This window comes from Vipera ursinii (assembly GCF_947247035.1).
Source record: "Vipera ursinii genome assembly, chromosome: 3".
Lineage (NCBI taxonomy): Eukaryota > Metazoa > Chordata > Lepidosauria > Squamata > Viperidae > Vipera > Vipera ursinii.
In genome coordinates this window covers 117414423-117432298 of record NC_139516.1, presented here as the reverse complement: position 1 = coordinate 117432298, position 17876 = coordinate 117414423, and the positions used below count along the sequence as shown (strand labels likewise).

The window sequence follows — 17876 nt, the reverse complement described above, 5'->3', positions numbered from 1 at the left end:
GCACAAGCCGAACCTGGGCAAAAGGGTGGGTGTGGTTTCGTCATGATGCATCCAGCCCGCAGGCCGGCAGTTTGACATGCCTGGCCTACTGTGATTGACTGTAATAATAAAATGGTCTCAAATGTTTAACCATCACTGTCATCACCACCTGTCAGAAACAGAATATTGGAAGTATTGCATTATTTTTATTTTGTTCCGCTATACTATTTTTCCCCCTCTCAATTTCTGCTCTAATTTACTATGTAACTAAATTTATACGGAAGGAAACTTGTCTTACAAATACATACATAGAAACAAATCGATGAAACTTTTATGCTGCTGTCAAATGTTTTTTATCACCACAGACAAGATTTTAAATTCTGTTAAAGGTAAAGGTTCCCCCGCACATGCATGCTAGTCGTTTCCGACTCTAGGGGCCAGTGCTCATCTCCGTTTCAAAGCCAAAGAGCCAGCACTTGTCCGAGGACGTCTCCTGTTCATGTGGCCAGCATGACTAGATGCCAAAGGCATACGGAACGCTGTTACCTTCCCACCGTAGTGGTCCCTATTTTTCTACTTGCATTTTTACGTGCTTTCGAACTGCTAGGTTGGCAGAAGCTGGGACGAGTAACAGGCGCTCACTCTGTTACGCGGCACTCAGGATTCGACCCGCCAAACTGCCGACCTTCTGATCGACAAGCTCAGCGTCCTAAGCCACTGAGCCACCGCGTCCCTTAAATTCTGTTAGGAAAATGTTAAAATAAGTCATAAAAAATGTCTTCACCCTGGTGTGCCTTGCCAGCAAAACAGGGCAAAGAGAGTCATATTCCCTTTTCTTTCCCTGTCCCTTTAGGAACAGCCCACTTCCACCCCTCCAACTCCACCTCTCTGTCTCTCCTCATCTCTTACTTGATTGCTTTACAGTTTTGTGTTGAGTTAATCTGTATCTCTAAGTCATTCCCTATTTTCTTTTCCTTTTAGTATATCTCCATGCCTTCTGTGAAAGGTGTAAATCCTAATCAACAAGTGCAAAAGGTAAGTCTCCCCCCCCCCACACACACACATAGAGAGCTTAAGTCTTTTTTTAGAGAAACAACTGCTCTTTCCTAACTGCAGCAGCTGTGGGGAAAGCTCTGAACTTTTGTTCTAAAAAGGAACTTAAAATTTGGTTCATTTATTACAGTCACTTGGAGTAGGAAGCAACTGTTCCAGGTTTGGCAGGAAAAATTATTAATACAAATTAATAATATAATACAAATACTTTCAGAAGTGGCTAGTTAGTGCCTCCTTCCTAAGAGAGAGGATAACCAGGACATTAGTTGGCTTTCATAGCTAAGGCAGGATTTGCTAATTTCCTTTATTTTCTAATTTAGTGTCTTAACCACTAGACCAAACTGGAAAAAAAACTGCCTTCTTTCCCTTGGTTCCAAGGAAAGAGCAACAAATTTAATACTCATATTTAGCAATAACTTGTCACCTTTTATAATAGCAGGGAGTTCCAAATGCACATGCTTTATTAGATCCTAAGTTGCATTAAGCAAAAATATTACTCAATATTTGGATTTGCAGTTTTTTCAACAACCTAAATCAACCAAGAATTAATCCATAGCTGTTTCTTTGCAACATTGCCAAACAAACTATAGTCAGAAAAACATATTTTGAGCAAGTTATTCAGAAGATTTCTGAAAGCAGAACGCTTCCCCTATTTCTTGAGGGAAAGGGGGGGGGGGGAAATGGAAATCTTTAGAATTTGCAGGGCAGATACCACAAGAAAAATATCAAGAGAGGCAGCTGGACCTTAATAAAGGCTACAAAAGATTTAAGAAATTGCCTAAAAAACTCCCAGAATATCAGGAGAATATGATCCCAACTGGGCAACAGTGAGGTCCAGGCTTCACATTCCAGAATTCAAGATACAGGGATGCTTGGAAAGAAGGGGTGGGGGCACATCTGCAGCCCTTTCCCACACTTCCCTAAGCCTTTGAATCCTGAGCTATAATCAACAAGTGAAAATAAGCAAGTGCACAATACACATTGAAAGAAATGCCTTGGCCCTGCTCCCAACTGCTTAGGATACAATTGATTAGGATCAACACCTTTTACAGAAGGTATGGAGATATTGTCAGGACCCACTTCAAGTAATCACCCAAGAAAGCAGAACTCTTCAAACAGGCATTGTCTCAAAATGAACTTTTATTAGGGACTAGTGATAGCAGGGAATGTAAGGCAAGATCGGAAGAACAGCCCACCTGAATGATATAATTTAAGCAAGCAATATGCCCCCTCCCACCAAAGTCATAATGTCCGTTTGAACTCCAGCCAATCCACAGGGCTTGATGGCCGGCTGACTGGTATGGTAGTTGGGCATCTCAAGGTCTTCTCCAGCTTTCATTTCCTTGCAACTGTCTCCTAGATAAGGAGACGGCATTCCATACTCAGAGGGAGGAGGCCAGACAAAGAAAGAGGAAAGCGAAAGTTACCAACATATTCCTCCATGCACCCCCTCCCCCAACAGAATGGCAGGCCCCAAAACAATAGAAGGCAAAAGAGAATAGGTGAGGGGTTTTGGGGTCTGACAGGTATACTAAAGGAAGAAGAAAAAACGGAATGACTTAGAGAGGCAGATTAGGTCAATAGAAATCTGTGGCAGAGACAGAGACGTGGAGTGGGGTGGGGTGGATTACATGCAGGCAGAATTTGGAAAATCCAAGGCTTAAATATATCACTGGGAAATAAGTAGGTATCTGCGGATAGGAATACCTCATGATTTACAGACAGACAAATTCTACCCACAATACATAAAATCCAAAATAAAAAAAAACTTTTAAATGAGTTTAGAACAGGGGTCTTCAAACTCGGCCTTTTTATGACTCATGGACTTCAACTCCCAGAATTCCTCAGCCAGTGTGCCTGGCTGAGGAATTCTGGGAGTTGAAGTCCATGAGTCATAAAAGGGCCGAGTTTGAAGACCCCTGGTTTAGAACATGCCCTCCTGATGGATCTTGGGCTGTTATTAAAGGCACAGGGAGAGAAAAAGGAACATGGCTCTCTTTGCTCTGTTTTGCTGACCAGGCAAAGCACGGTGAATGTATTTTTTTAAGCTTATTTTAACATTTTCCCAACAAAATTTAAAATCTTGTCTCTGGTGATAAAAGACATTTGACAGCTTCATAAACATTTTATCAATTTCCATGCAGTATTTTCACTATTCTTTCACCTCAAGGACACACAAAGACTTTAATACACATACAAACACAAAGACAGCTCTTAGTTTTACACAACATGGTCAATTTCATCTTAGCTCTTAGTTTGGTTCTTGTTCAAATGTACTTGTAAAGAAGGCTTAGCAATTCTTCAATCAACTGTATAAATCAGGGGTCTTCAAACTCGGCCATTTTATGACTTTATGCCTAGCTGAGGAATTCTGGGAGTTGAAGTCCATGAGTCATAAAAGGGCCGAGTTTGAAGACCCCTGGTATAAATAACCCATTTTTATTAACTTTCTTCTCAATAAACACACACAGAAGAGAAGAAAGATCAGTCGTTATTTTTTTCTTTTCTTAACCACACCTGCACCTTCCCCATGAATGGCCAAATGTTGCTGGCTGTTGCCAAAGCCGCACTGCCACTGCTTTCCAGCACTGTTGGTCCCAACGCCCCCTCCCCCTCTCGTCAGAGGGCATGCACCAGAAGTGTGCCAGAAGCATCAGAGGTGCATTTAATTGTCCCATGGGGGGAATTGGCTGTGCAGCTTTGTGTTACAGTGCATCAACCTTGACTAGGCAGTGTTGGAGAAGCAGCGTGATAATAATGGCAGCAGTATTTCACCAGTGGAAGGTCAGCTATGGACAAAGGCCCACAGTGGGTCAGCAGAGCTGGAAAAGCTGGGGTGAAATGGGCATGATCATTTGGCCCCGATGAATTGTCTTAGACACTTTTTGACAGCCCATTTTACCAGCTGACAAGCATATTCCCACTGAAGTGTAGCTTGAACTCCTTCCTTATAATTTTACGCCGAGTCATTATAATTTTAACCTATTGTTTTGGGTCCTTCCCCCATCCTATATTTGGCCGTTAGGTTTTTCTATTTCAGGTGCAGAACTTTATATGACGTATTAAATTCCGTCCTATTCATTTCAACTTACAGTTCAAGTTGGTCTAGATCTTTTTGAACTTCCTTCCCAACTAAAGTATTAGTTACTCCCATTTTGTGCTACCTGAAGATTTTATAAATGCCCCTGTACTGCTTCATTCAAATAATTGATAAAAATGTTGAGCAGTAGCCTGTGAAGTTGTGAAGTTTCTTGGAAGGAAGCTCCCAAGTGAAGTCCTGTGGAACTTCACTTGAAACTTCCTTCCAAGATGAAGTAGAGTTATTTATATAATTATTTAGGTGTGTACATTCAGCCAACTGTTAATCCCTATAACAGTAGTATCATCTAGCCCTTATTTTACTTTTATGAATATTTTTAGCACTTTATTAAAGGCTTTCCTTGAGGTCCATGTACACAATACTTTCCTCTAGTCTACTAAAACACATAAACATACTTAACAGATTTCCAGGAAGAATGTGGAGTCTGGATTTTACTTTTATGTTATAAATAAAAAAAGCATTTAGATACTGAGACAATTCTCACTTCATTTTCCTGAAATTGACTCAAAGCCCAAACAGCACCAAGATGCCAACAAGACCGTCCCCTGTCAGGTAAACTCTTGATGATATATTCAATGGTGGTTTCCCCCTTTTCTGTAGGTGGTGGGCAGCGCATAGTTGGAGGAGCATTTGGAATCCAGGAACACCAATCATACTGAAAAATCAAAGACAACAGCTAGTGAGATAACATATTAGGCATCATTAAGAAATTAAATGAAGAAATAATAGAACAAAAATATTGCAAAAAGGCATGTAATCTGTCTATTGAATTAAGTGACCTTAAAGATAGTCAGGAATGTTTATGTGAATGGAATATACTCCTGTTTACACAGAAATAATTGTGAGGCATTCCTGCATCTATCTCCTCATGAATTGTATCTTACACTATTAGAAAAGTAGAAAACTTTATACAGGAAGTCCTTGTTTAGTGACTATTCACAATTGCTATCCTGATGAAAATGGCAGCATTGAGTACAAGAAGTGGCTTCAGTGTGAACCTGATTACAACGTGGTTAGTTTCAGGCAGCAGGGTTCTAATCTGATTAAAACCACAAAGCTGAGTTTATTAACTTCCACTTGGCATTTTCAGGGAAGTGCTGTGGAGAAAAGTAGCTCAGAAAGAGGTGGCTTGTTCCTCTCTGCAGTAGAGGAAATCAGAGAACATGGCACAGAAGTGTCCAAAACTAGCCATGGGAAATAGTCACTCATACCCCTTTAAGGGGAGAGAGCTGAAACAGATAGTTGCACATCTGGGGGTCTTAAGCCCCACCCCACTCAAAGGACATGTAGGCTACATCAACTCAGCTTCCAGTACAATTTGTCTGATCAAGAGATCGAGCGGATCATATTAACATACCCTGAAGTCTGCACCAAATGGTACACTTACCAACAAAACCCTAATTCCCCCAATCCAAATGACCGGCTCCAAAACATGGTGCAGGACATAATGACTAGCACCCGTTACGTTTTAAAGCCATTGGGGATCTGCAGGAGAAAGAGGTCCCTTTAGAATTCTACCATTTCTATTTATAGTACCAGTACGTAGGTAGAACAAAGCCTCCTAATAAGAGGGATGAAAAGTGAACTGTGGGTGAAATAGTTGGAGCAATTGGTCTTTAAAAGGAATGATGGGTGGGCTACAGTTCCCTGAGTCATCTTGGATTGGGTGAGTGGAGGCAATGTACCCATTAATCACTTTGGAAACAAATTTGCAAGAAGCAAGGAAAGCTGTTAGACATGTTGGGGAGGAAAGTAGAGAATTTGGGGGAGATGCAAGTAATAAAAAAAAGATGAGGAAGAAGAGGAAGAGACAATAGCAATAGGAATCTGTGGGTTGCACCTCATGAAGACTGGCAAGAATACATTTGAAAAATACCTGGCTCAGCATATCTGAAGTATTTTAAGGTAAAACTGGTGGGGAAGGATGACCAACTGATAGGACTAAACACAAATCAGGTAATGAGAAGGGGAACATGAAGTACAAATCAGGAGATAAATTAGGGCCTCAGATTAGAGTAGCACACCTCAGCTAAACAGTTAGCTGAGGTGTGCAAGAAGTACAAATTAGGAGATAAGCAGCAAAACTAAGAAAACTATAAAGGTCTCAAATGTCTGTATATAATGTCTGTATATACACTGATTATAACAGTTAGTTTAGTTTATAACAGTGCTGAAAAAAGTGACTTAATAACCATTTTTCACAACTTACAACCATTGCAGCATCCCCATGGTCCCACAATCAAAATTAAGATGCTCAGCACCTGACTCATATTTGTGACAGGTGTAGTATCCCAGCATTATGTGATCACCTTTGTAGCCATCTGACAAGCAAAGTCAATGAGGAAGCCAGGTTCACTTAATAATTGTGTTATTAACTTAAAACTTCAGTGATTCACCTAACAACTGTGAAAAGAAAGGTTGTAAAATGAGGAAAAACTCACTTTACAAATGTCTCGCTTAGCAATATAAATTTTGGGCTCAAATGTGGTTGTACCAATGCTCATAATATGTGGAACAAACAGGAAGAACTTGAAATTCTGTTACTGAAACTTAGTGTGATAGAACCCATGCCTTGAACACACAGCTAGAATAGGATACAAATTGTTGAAAAGGAAGACACCCAATAAAAGAGAAGGTGGGGTTGTGTTGTATATAAAGAATTACTACAGTACACATCCAGAGAAATACAGAATACAAGGGATAAAAGCCTTCTTGAAAGTATTTTGGTAAATATTAAGAGGAAAAAGCAATGACTTTGCTACAGGTGTGTACTATAGGCCACCTAACCAAGCAGAGAAAATAGATCAACTCTTTGCTAATCAATTAGCTAAGGTATGCAAGAGACCCAACACTGTAGGACAGGGATCTTCAAACTCGGCCCTTTTATGACTCATGGACTTCAACTCCCAGAATTCCTCAGCCAGTGTGCCTGACTGAGGAATTCTGGGAGTTGAAGTCCATGAGTCATAAAAGGGCCGAGTTTGAAGACCCATGCTGTAGGACTTTAACTATCCTGACATCACCTGGGAAACAAACTCTGCAGCAAGTAGGAGATCAAATAGGTTCCTGATGTGCTTACCTGACAATTTTGTCATGCAAAAAGTAGAGGAGGGAACTAGGGGGTCAGGAATAGAATGGAATGGAATGGAACGGAACCTTGGAGGTCTTTTACAGCCCCCTGCTGAAGCAGGAGAACCTATACCGTCTCAGACAGGAAATGGTTGAGGGATTCACAAGTTATGGGAAACTTGGGGAAGAGCAACCATGACATACTTGAATTCACCAAAATGCAACCACAAGTAACTGAATGAAGTCAAACTAGACTTTAAGAGAGTTAACTTCAACAAGCTAAGAGGGAGGATTCCATAGATGGATATCCTAAAAGGAAAAACAGTTCAAGATGCCTGAGAAACCCTGAAAAATGAGATAATGAAGGCCCAAGAAAAACAATGCCACAGAGAAAGAAAAAGAAGAGACTCCAGGTGGGACCAGCATGGTTGCATAAAGAGCTCTTTGAGACGTTGAGGGACAAAAACATCAAATATAAAAAAATGGAAAGAGGGACACATAATTAAGAATACCAGTAAACAGCCCAAAGCTCAAGGAGAGAGTCAGAAAAGTTAAGGCCCAGAATGAGTTAAAACTAATTCCTTTCACTATGTAAGGATCAATGTAAGGAAAGTCAAGGAAACGACAGGTCCAACTAATGGAAGCAGATGACAGTGACAGGTAGCAGGAAGAAAGCAGAACTAAATTCCTACTTTGCATCTGTTTTTATGCAAAAGAAAGAAGCAATGCTATCTATCAAAAGCAGCACTGAAAGAGACAGAACAGGTATACAAGACAAAATAGGCAAGGCATTAATAAGGGAATACCTATTCACCCTGGATGAGTACAAATCACTTGAAGATAGTTTTCATCCAAAGGTTTTGAAGGAGCTGGCAAATGTAATTTCAGAACCACTGAATGTAAATGTCAGAACTGCCATCTCACGTCTAATGTTCGTAGCTGTGTGCCATGAACCCTGGGAGGAGGAGGGTGAGGGTGAATGCTTGGGGGGCGGAGAAAGTGAAAGTTACAAAGGTGAAGGTGCCTCTCCGAGATGGCATTTCAAGGTTGCCTCGCTATGAGAAGAATGCAGCTGCGAGCCAGCCTATGATCTGAGTGGCTGCTTCAAAAACATCTTCTTGGAGATTGATTGGACGATGGGGTCAACAGTGGAAATTGCCTAAGCCAGGAAAAGTTTTATTTGGGGAATTGGTGCATGAATTTCAATTCTGGCTTTGCACTACTGCATTTCATTTGGCTCCTAGTAAATCATGTCTTTCTCAACCCGATGGTGATAAGGATCATTTTTACTTAAAAGCCCAAGATGAGGCTGGACTGACTTAAGCCAGAATTTCATTACCAATCGACCTGGAGAAATAATCTACCATGGGGGTTGTGCAAATCATGCCTGTCTCCAATTATGAACAAGTGGAGAAGGAAAGTGGGGGAGGTGCCATGGCAAGACTGGAGAGCAGATCAATGAGAATAGAGCTGGAAGGGAAGTTGGAGGTTTTTTAGTCCAGCCCCCTGCTCAAACAAATGACTCTCCAGTCTCTTCTTAAAAACTCCATAACTTCTGAAGGCAAGCTGTTCCACTGTTTAATTGTCCTCACTGCTAGGAAATTTCTTCTTAATTCCAGGTTGCTCCTTGATTTCCATCCATTGTGTCTTGTCCTGCCCTCTGGTATTTTAGAAAACAAATTGACCCCCTCTTCTTTGTGGCAGCCTCTCAAATAGTGGAATACTGCTATCATGTCTCCCCTAGTCCTTCTTTTGCTCTAGACTAACCAAACCCAAATCCTGCAACTGTTCTTCATATGTTTTAGTCTCCAGGCCTTTAATCATCTTCGTTACTCTTCTTTGCACTTTTTCCAAAGTCTCAACAACTTTTTTGTAATGGGGAGTATGGGCAAAATACAAATGATTGGAGAAAAACTAATGTTCCAATCTTTTAAAAAGGGAAATAAGTGATCCCAGGAAGCATTTTTATCCTTGCTATAGCTGAGGGAATTGAGGGGATACTTACCAAGTCAACAGATGACAAAAGCTGGATGGAATAGCTAAAATTTAAATAAAAAAGGCTTGTACATGGGACTGAAATCACAGAATGGAATTTAACAGGGAGAAGTTCTACATTTCAACTGGAAAAATATGAAGTTCAAATATAGAGTAGGAAAGAACTGTGTGTCTCTGTTGAACACTAGAATAGAATAGAATAGAATAGAATAGGATAGGATAGGATAGAATAGAATAGAATAGAATAGAATAGAATAGAATAGAATAGAATAGAATAGAATAGAATAGAATAGAATAGAATAGAATAGAATAGAATAGAATAGAATAGAATAGAATAGAATAGACCATGGAGGTCTTCTAATCCAGCCCCTGTTCAAGCAGGAGAACCTATACCAGGGCTTTTCAACTGGTGGTACGCATACCACAGGTGGTATGCGACCCCTAGCCAAATGTAGTGGGGGAGAGAACCAGCTAAAGCAGCACCGCGTAGGCCTGGAGGAGATCAGCTGTAACTGCAGGGCTCCGCAGAAGCCCCAGGATCTGCATGCGTGGCTGCCTGCTGATTGGGGCTTCTGGTGCACCCGGAAGAGAAAAGGAGGAAGAGGAGGCAGAGAGAGGAGAAGCTATAAAAGGAGCAGGTTTTGGTGGGAGAGGAGAAAAAACACGGAGAAAGAGAGAGAAGAGAATAGGCTTTTGTTAGTGAAGCTGTCATGAGAGAGAGAGTGCCCTTTGCAAGCAAAGGGTGAGTGAAAGAGCGAGTGAGGGGCTTTTGCGAGCAACATGTGAGTGGATGAGAGCAAGAGAGAAGCTTGTGCGAGCAACATGTGAGTGAATGGAGCAAGAGAAGCTTTTGCAAGCAACGTGTGAGTGAATGAGAGCAAGAGAGAAGCTTGTGCAAGCAATGTGTGAGTGAATGAGAGCAAGCTAGAGAGTTTTGCTACCAAAGGGTGAGGGGTTGTAAGCGAAGGGTGAGAGAAAAAGGGAAAAGTGAGGGGGAGAAAGGAAAAAGAAAAGAAAAGGCATTGAGTTCTGAGTTCCACTGTTACAGTAGGAAGGAATTATTAACATTGAACCTCAGCTTTTTATTTTTCCACAATGTTATAAACTAGCCATTTCTATAACAACAAATGAATCTAACCAGTGAATCCCAAAACCATCGCCCTTTTTTTTAAGTCATCAAGATTTGACACCTTGCTAAGCACTGGTGGTACTTGAATATTGTCATGTCCTAAAAGTGGTACAATCTGTGAAAAGGTTGAAAAGCCCTGACCTATACCATTACAGATAAGTGACTGTATAGGTCTCTTCTTTAAAACCTCCAGTGATGGAGCACCCATGATTTCTGAAGGCAAGCTGTTTCACTGGTTAATTGTCCTCACTGTTAGAAAGTTTTTCCTAAATTTCAGGTTGCTTCTTTCTTTGATTAGTTTCCAACCATTATTTCTTGTCCTGTCCTCTGATGCTTTGGAGAATAATTTGACCCCCTCTTCTTTGTGGCAGCCTCTCAAATACTGGAATACAGCTATCATGTCACCCCTATTTCTTCTTTTCTTTAGACTACCCAAACCCAAGTCCTGCAGCAGTTCTTCATATGTTTTAGTCTCCCAGCCTTTGATCATCTTAATTGCTCTTCTCTCAACTTTTTCCAAGGTCTCAACATATTTTTTTGTAGTATGGTGACCCAAATTGATTGCAGTATTCCAGGTGTGGTCTTACTAGGACTTTATAAAGCGGTACTAATACTTCACGTGATCTTGATTCTGTGCCTCGGTTTATACAGCCAAGGATTGTATTAGCTCTTTTGGCGGCTGCTGCACACTGCTGGCTCATAGTCAAGTGATCATCCACTAGGACTTCAAGGTCCCTCTCACAGTTACTGTTTTTGAGATAGGTCTCGCCTAATCTGTACTTATACCTTCGATTTTTCCTGCCTAAATGTAAAACTGCTTTTCTCCACATTAAAATGTATTTTTTTTAGAATGGGCCTATTATTCAAGTTTGTTAAGATCTTCAAGTTTGTTAAGGTAAGATCATGAGCTTGTCTTCTGGGATGTTGGCAATTCCTACCATTTAGTGTCATTTACAAACTTGATGAGCTCCCCTTCTATTCCCTCATCTAAGTTATTTATGAGGATATTGAAGAGTACTGGGCCTAATACGGAACCTTGTGGTACCCCACTGCTTACACCTCTCCATATGGATGTAGTGTCATTGAGCACTACTCATTGAATATGGTTTGTACAGCACTCAGATCTTTAGACTCAAAATCCAGATGGATCTCGACAAACCTGAACACTGGATCCTATCTAACAAAATGAAATTCAGTGTAAAGAAAAGTAAGGTGTTACACTTAGGCAGGAAAAAACAAATGTACAGGTACATATTAATTTTTTAGTTTTTTTTTTTATTTTAATTCCATTTATATCCCGCCCTTCTCCGAAGACTCAGGGCGGCTTACAAACTTAGCAGCAGCCTTCATTCTATGTATATGCCTGCTTATTAGGGCTTTCACACACACCCCAAGTGGCATTATTACAAAGTCAGCTTAATTGCCCCCAACAATCTGGGTCCTCATTTTACCTACCTCGGAAGGATGGAAGGCTGAGTCAACCTTGAGCCTGGTGGGATGCGAACCTGCACTAATTGCAGGCAGCTGGTGTTACTTATATTAGCTGAAACCTGGCTCAATAGCAATAACTATGAGAGGGATCTTTAAGTCCTACTGGACAATCACTTAAATATGAGCCAACAGTGTGTTTCAGCAGTCAAAAAAGCCAATGCAGTCCTAGGCTGCATTAACAGAGGGATGGAATCAAGATCACATGCAGTATTAGTACCACTTTATAAGGCCTTGGTAAGACCACACTTGGCATGCTGCATCCAGTTTTGATCACCACAACATAAAAAAGATGTTGAGACTCTGGAAAGAATTCAAAAAAGAGCAACAATGATGATTAAAGGGCTGGAGGCTAAAACATATGAAGAATGGTTGCAGGAATTGGGTATGTCTACTCTAGTGAAAAGAAGGACCAGGGTGACATCATAGCAGTGTTCCAATATTCGAGGGGGTGCCACAACGAAAGGGGGTCAACATATTTTTCAAAGCACCAAAAGGCAAGACAAGAGGCAATAGATGGAAACTAATCAAAGAAGAGAAGCAACCTAGAATAAGGACAAAAATTTCCTAACAATGAGAACAATTAACCAGTGGAATGGCTTGCCTTCAGAAATTGTGGGTGCTCAATCACTGGAGGCTTTTAAGAAGAGACTAGAGAGCCACTTGTCTGAAATGGTATAGGGTCCCTTACTTGACCTGGGGGCTGGATTAGAAGACCTCTAAGGTCCCTTCTGTTATTCTGTTAATAGGTTTCAAAGATTTAATCAGCCCTTTGCCTCTTAATACTTGTGAATATACACAGTAACAACTCTGATTTTTTTAGCTGTGTCCAGTTTCAGGGTCAAATTAGACTGTATGCTCTGGGGTACAGTCTTTGTTGCAAGTTGCCAGTTTCTGATCAAAAGATAATTTTATTTCTTCTCCTTTCACTATTTCTTGCTTTTCTTCTGCCACCAATGTGACCAATAAATTTATTAATTGTAATGTGCCATTTGAAATCCACCCCTTTTATTCTATCTTTCTTGTGTTTTCTGCAGAAGGGTCAAATCCCGAGTGCCGCGTAACAGAGTGAGCGCCTGTTACTCGTCCCAGCTTCTGCCAACCTAGCAGTTCGAAAGCACGTAAAAATGCAAGTAGAAAAATAGGGACCACTACGGTGGGAACGTAACAGCGTTCCGTGCGCCTTTGGCATCTAGTCATGCCGGCCACATGACCACGGAGACGTCCTCGGACAAGCGCTGGCTCTTCGGCTTTGAAACGGAGATGAGCACCGGCCCCTATATTTTTGTCCATTTTAAAAGTTTATAATCCATATGATTACATCTAAATAAACTTACTTGACCAAAATTTACAGCTGCATGTTGTGCTGAACTTGTAAATATCACTATAGTAAGATACTCAGAAAGCTTTTCCCGTGTTTTGATTCTCTTAGGAAATCCTGAAAAGCAGAAAAAAGAGACAGAGAAAATAAATACTTTTAAAACTTGAAGGAAGACAATAGAATCCTTCCCAAGTTGCTAGAAATGAATTTTCTGTATTCTTCTTCTTCTAGGAGCAAGCCAATATAATTATTTTATAGGGGGTTGTGAAAACAAACCAATATGTTGGGGGGAAAAATTCCAATATTGATTCCTCTAATTTGTATAGCTGACCATTTCAGAAGCAATTGATTCTAGGCAGCATACAACAGAACTAAAACAATAAGTATCTAAAACAATTATCATCAACAAATATTAAAGTCATTAAAGAACTACAAAAACAACTAAAGCAAGAATAATACATGAAGGAATATTACTATAATGGAGCCACTTTGCTAGTTCACCCATCTCTTGGGTCCCCAGGCCTGCTGGCATAACTTAGAAACTTAAAAGCAATGAAGCCATCCTCAGCTCAGGGTGGAGGAGATTCCATACCAGAGGGACGCCAGAAAAGGCCTGCTGCCTAGTGCCTATTAAATATAGCTTCCTAGACAACATTTCCATTCTTTTAGATCTGGTGTGATGGATGGATGAAACTGGGGAAAGGAAATCCATCAATAATCCAATCCTATGCCATGTAGGGTTTTAAAGGTCAACACCAGCACTTGGTGAACTAGACCTAGAAACAAACTGGTAATCAATGCATCTTACCCAGTAGAGGTGTAACAAGTGCTCTATCACACAGAACAGCTCATAGTATTGCATTTTGCACCAGCTGAAGTTTCTGGATAGTCTTTAAGAATAGCCCCATTTAGAACAAAATCTACATGTTGCAAAGGACAGAATCCTAGGGGGGAGCTCCAGCATGGCTACAAACTCAACCCCATGGCCACATTAAAAGGGGTAAGTCCTGTGCTGCTATGCACCAAATTATAGTAAGCAACCTCAGCGAAAGGCAGTAGCTCAGCCCAGTTAATCTGCTGATAGTTTACCTATCTACCTTAGGTATTGCTCCACCATTGAATTGGCTTGTTCTGCCACTCTACTAGTACTGGGATGAAAAGCGGAGCTAAGCCCCTGGGACAAGCCTATCAGCTCACAAACTACCACCAGAACTTTGCAGCAAACTGCACACACACACACCCCGGTCCAAGATAATTTTCTTTGGGATTCCATACAGTCTGTAAATGTGCTGTATGAACATTTTTGCTAGGAGCCAGGCTGAGGGGAGGTTTGGACACAGTATGAAATGTGCCTGCTTGGAGAACAAGTCAACAACAGTCCATATTGTAGTGTTCCCGCCACTGTCTGGCAGCTAAACTATTAAGTCCACAGTTATCTCCTCCCATGGCAGGGTTGGGTTGGCTACTGGCTGCAGCAATTCAGGGGTTTTCCCAGGCAAGTGCTTCATAGAATGTGCATACAGGGCAACTCTATGTCCTTCTTCATCCTTGACCACTAAATGTGCCTTTTTATAAGGTGCAGGTTCTTTACAAATCCAAAGTGCCTCGCTGCTTCACATTGTAATTTCTTTGTAGGACCATGCTTCTCTGGCTGGCTGGGACATAAACTTTACTTCCCTTCCATGCTAAGCCTTGCATCAGCATCAACTCTCTCTTATGCTTTTGGAACCAAATCATCCCCTCCAAGGGCTTCTCTTAGTCGCTGGATCAGTGAGCCTCCTTCTGATCGAGGGTGGTGCCGGCGGTGCAAGTTGCTTGGATGTTAACTGTATCTTCCCTAGTTGCTCTTATTTGGGGTAGGCATGAGAAGGCATTGGTGAGGAAGTTCTTTCCCCCTGGTAAATAACGTAAGGTGAAGCTGAACCGGTTGAAGTATTGAACCCACTGGATCTGCTTAGGGGACAGTTTCCTTGGGATCTTCAGTGCTTCCAAGTTCTTGTGATCAGTCGAAACTTCAAATGGGATTTTACTGCCTTCTGAAAACTGTCTCCAGGTGAGGAGGGCCCAGTGGACAACATATGCCTCCTTCTCCCAGATAGTTCACCGCCTCTCAGTGTCAGATGATTTCCGACACATATAGGTGCAAGATTGCAACTCTGCCCTTCCATTTTTCTGCATTAAAACCGCCCCCACTGCCATGCCATCAGCCTGGGTCACAAATGGCTCCTCTGGGTTCAGGTGTCTCAAGATCAGCTCAGTGGCAGAATGTCTTTCGCTTTTCGAAAGCCGCTTGGCACTTGACAGTCCAGTTCAAGGGTTGACTAGGTCTGGGCTTTGTCCCCTTCCCTGTTTTTAGCAAGTTCTTGATGGATAGAGCTATCTGTATGAATGTGGGAATGAATTGCCTAAAGAAGTTCACAAACCTCAGAAAATTCTGCAGTTGCCTTCTGATCTGTGGGGCTTCTCATTCTAAGATTGCTTTCACCTTTCCTGGGTCCATTTCTACCCCTTCCCTGGAGATGTGGTAACCTAAGTAGTTTAGACTGGTCTTGTAGAAGTCACATTTGGATAGCTTCACGTACAACCAAGCTTTTAGCAGCTTCTCTAGCACAACTCTCACTAGTTTTACGTGTTCTTCCATGGCCTCAGTATAGATTAAAATAACATCCAAGTACACCAGCACCCTTTTATACAGGTGTTTGTGTAGGACTTCGTTTATCAGTTGCATGAACACAACACATTGTTCCTTGCAGCCCAAACGGCATTACCAGAAATTGGTAGCACCCCAAAGGGCAGTTGAATGTAGTCTCCCATTCATCCCCTTCCTTAATTCGAACTTGGTAGTATGCTTCCCTCAAATCTAGCTTGGTGAAAATCTTCCCCTTAGTTGTTTGAAAATTCTTTTACTTTTTGATGGGGAATTCAATCCATTTATATTCACTGAAAAAAAAAATCCATTTTCCTTCTCCATTTTGGTTTACTTATATTTAAGTCTTGTTGATCTCATAATCCTCTGCTCTTTTACTATTCCCTCATCTTCTTGATTCATCTTCTCTTTTTCCTCTTCCACCTGTGTAATAGTTTCCTCTATTGTTTGTTCTGTCTGTTTCTGGCTTTTTCCATCCTCTTGTTGATATTGTGTTCTTTCTCCCAGAAATGCTCTATATTTTTCATCATAATCCTCTGCCTTCCACACTGAGTCCAAACGATATCTTGTGTTATTCTAATTGATTAAAATCCCTTCTGGCATCGGCCATCTAAAATTTACTCCTTTTGCAATCAGCTTTGTAGTCAAGAAATGATATTGTCTTCGAGTATCCCTTATTCTCTTGGGAATCTGTTTCAGCACTATTTCTTTATCTTTATATTATAATGGATCATCTCTAACTTCTTAATATCTCATCCCTCATTGTTTTCTTCATAAATCTTACATGGACTTTTCTGGGCAATTTGTGTTTCCTTGTGTAACTTGAATTCATTCTAAATATTTCATCCACTTCTTGCTGCACCTCCGGTCTTTCCATTTCTAGGGCTTTTGCTGATAGATTAATAATCACTTCTGCTATATTTTCCTCTTTATCTTCGGGTATGTTCTGGAATCTCAAATAGTGTACCGCCTTCTCCATTTCCAAAGCAGCGACCGCTCCTTCTAGGTTTTGATTTGCTTGTTCTAATCTGTCATTCTCTCTCATTAGTGCTTCAATTTTTCCCCCAGTATCTTCTGATTGATCTTCCACCTTCTAAATTCTTTGTTCATTTTTAAGGATCATTTGTTGGTGAACCTCAAATTGTATCTTTATGTCAAGCATTTGTTCATTCAGCTTAACAAGATTGCTTTTCGTTTCTTGATGATTCTTCTGCATCATTTCTTGCATTAATTGTAAGGTCGCATGCTTCTCTTTTTGAAGGTTGTTTGCCTTCTCTTATTGTAACATTGCTTCAATAGATTCCCTGACTTGCTGGACTGGATGTTCCAGAAGAGGGTGCAGAAGCAGGTTTTTTTTTTTTTATTTTAGTGAGATTTGGTGCACTCATTGTTCAATCAGGCAAATTTTGTAAATCCACAGGGAGAAGAGAAAGAAAAAAAAAGTCCAGCTGCTTTAGGCTATAATCCAACTTTAAAAAGGAGCCAACTATTTTAGGCTAAAATCCAAGTTTAAAAGGGAGCCAACGGCATTTAGCCTTGGTGGAGCAGTGGGCTAATGCCTCCTTAAGTAACACCAGCTGCCTGCAATTAGTGCAGGTTCGCATCCCACCAGGCTCAAGGTTGACTCAGCCTTCCATCCTTCCGAGGTAGGTAAAATGAGGACCCAGATTGTTGGGGGCAATAAGCTGACTTTGTAATAATGCCGCTTGGGGTGTGTGTGTGAAAGCCCTAATAAGCAGGCATATACATAGAATGAAGGCTATTGCTAAGCTTGTAAGCCGCCCTGAGTCTTCGGAGAAGGGCGGGATATAAATGGAATTAAAATAAAAATAAAATAAATAAATAAATAAAAATTAGGCTATATTCCAAGTTTAAAAGGGAGTCAACTGCTTTAGGCTATAATCCAAATTTAAAAAGAAGCCAACTGCTTTAGGCTATAATCCAGTTTTAGAAGGGAGCCAACTGCTTTAGGCTAATCCAATTTTTTTAAAAAAAAAGCCAACTGCTTTAAGATGTAATCCAGCAAGATAAAAAAACACCAACTGCATAAGTCTAATCCAAATATTTCTGTCAGATCAAAAATATTAGAGAAAAG

General features: G+C 40.8%; 1 protein-coding gene across 2 annotated transcripts in view; it reads right to left on the bottom strand.

The window, feature by feature from the left end:
- ALOX5 (arachidonate 5-lipoxygenase) overlaps positions 1-17876 on the bottom strand; it is a 97442-nt gene that overhangs the window by 2438 nt on the left and 77128 nt on the right. For both annotated transcript variants that reach the window (XM_083357544.1, XM_083357543.1), the window contains exons 12-13: positions 13151-13251; positions 4617-4787 (exon numbers count right to left, since the gene is read on the bottom strand). In XM_083357544.1, the coding sequence (XP_083213670.1) occupies positions 4617-4787; positions 13151-13251 (272 nt within the window). The remainder of the gene's footprint in view (positions 1-4616; positions 4788-13150; positions 13252-17876) is intronic.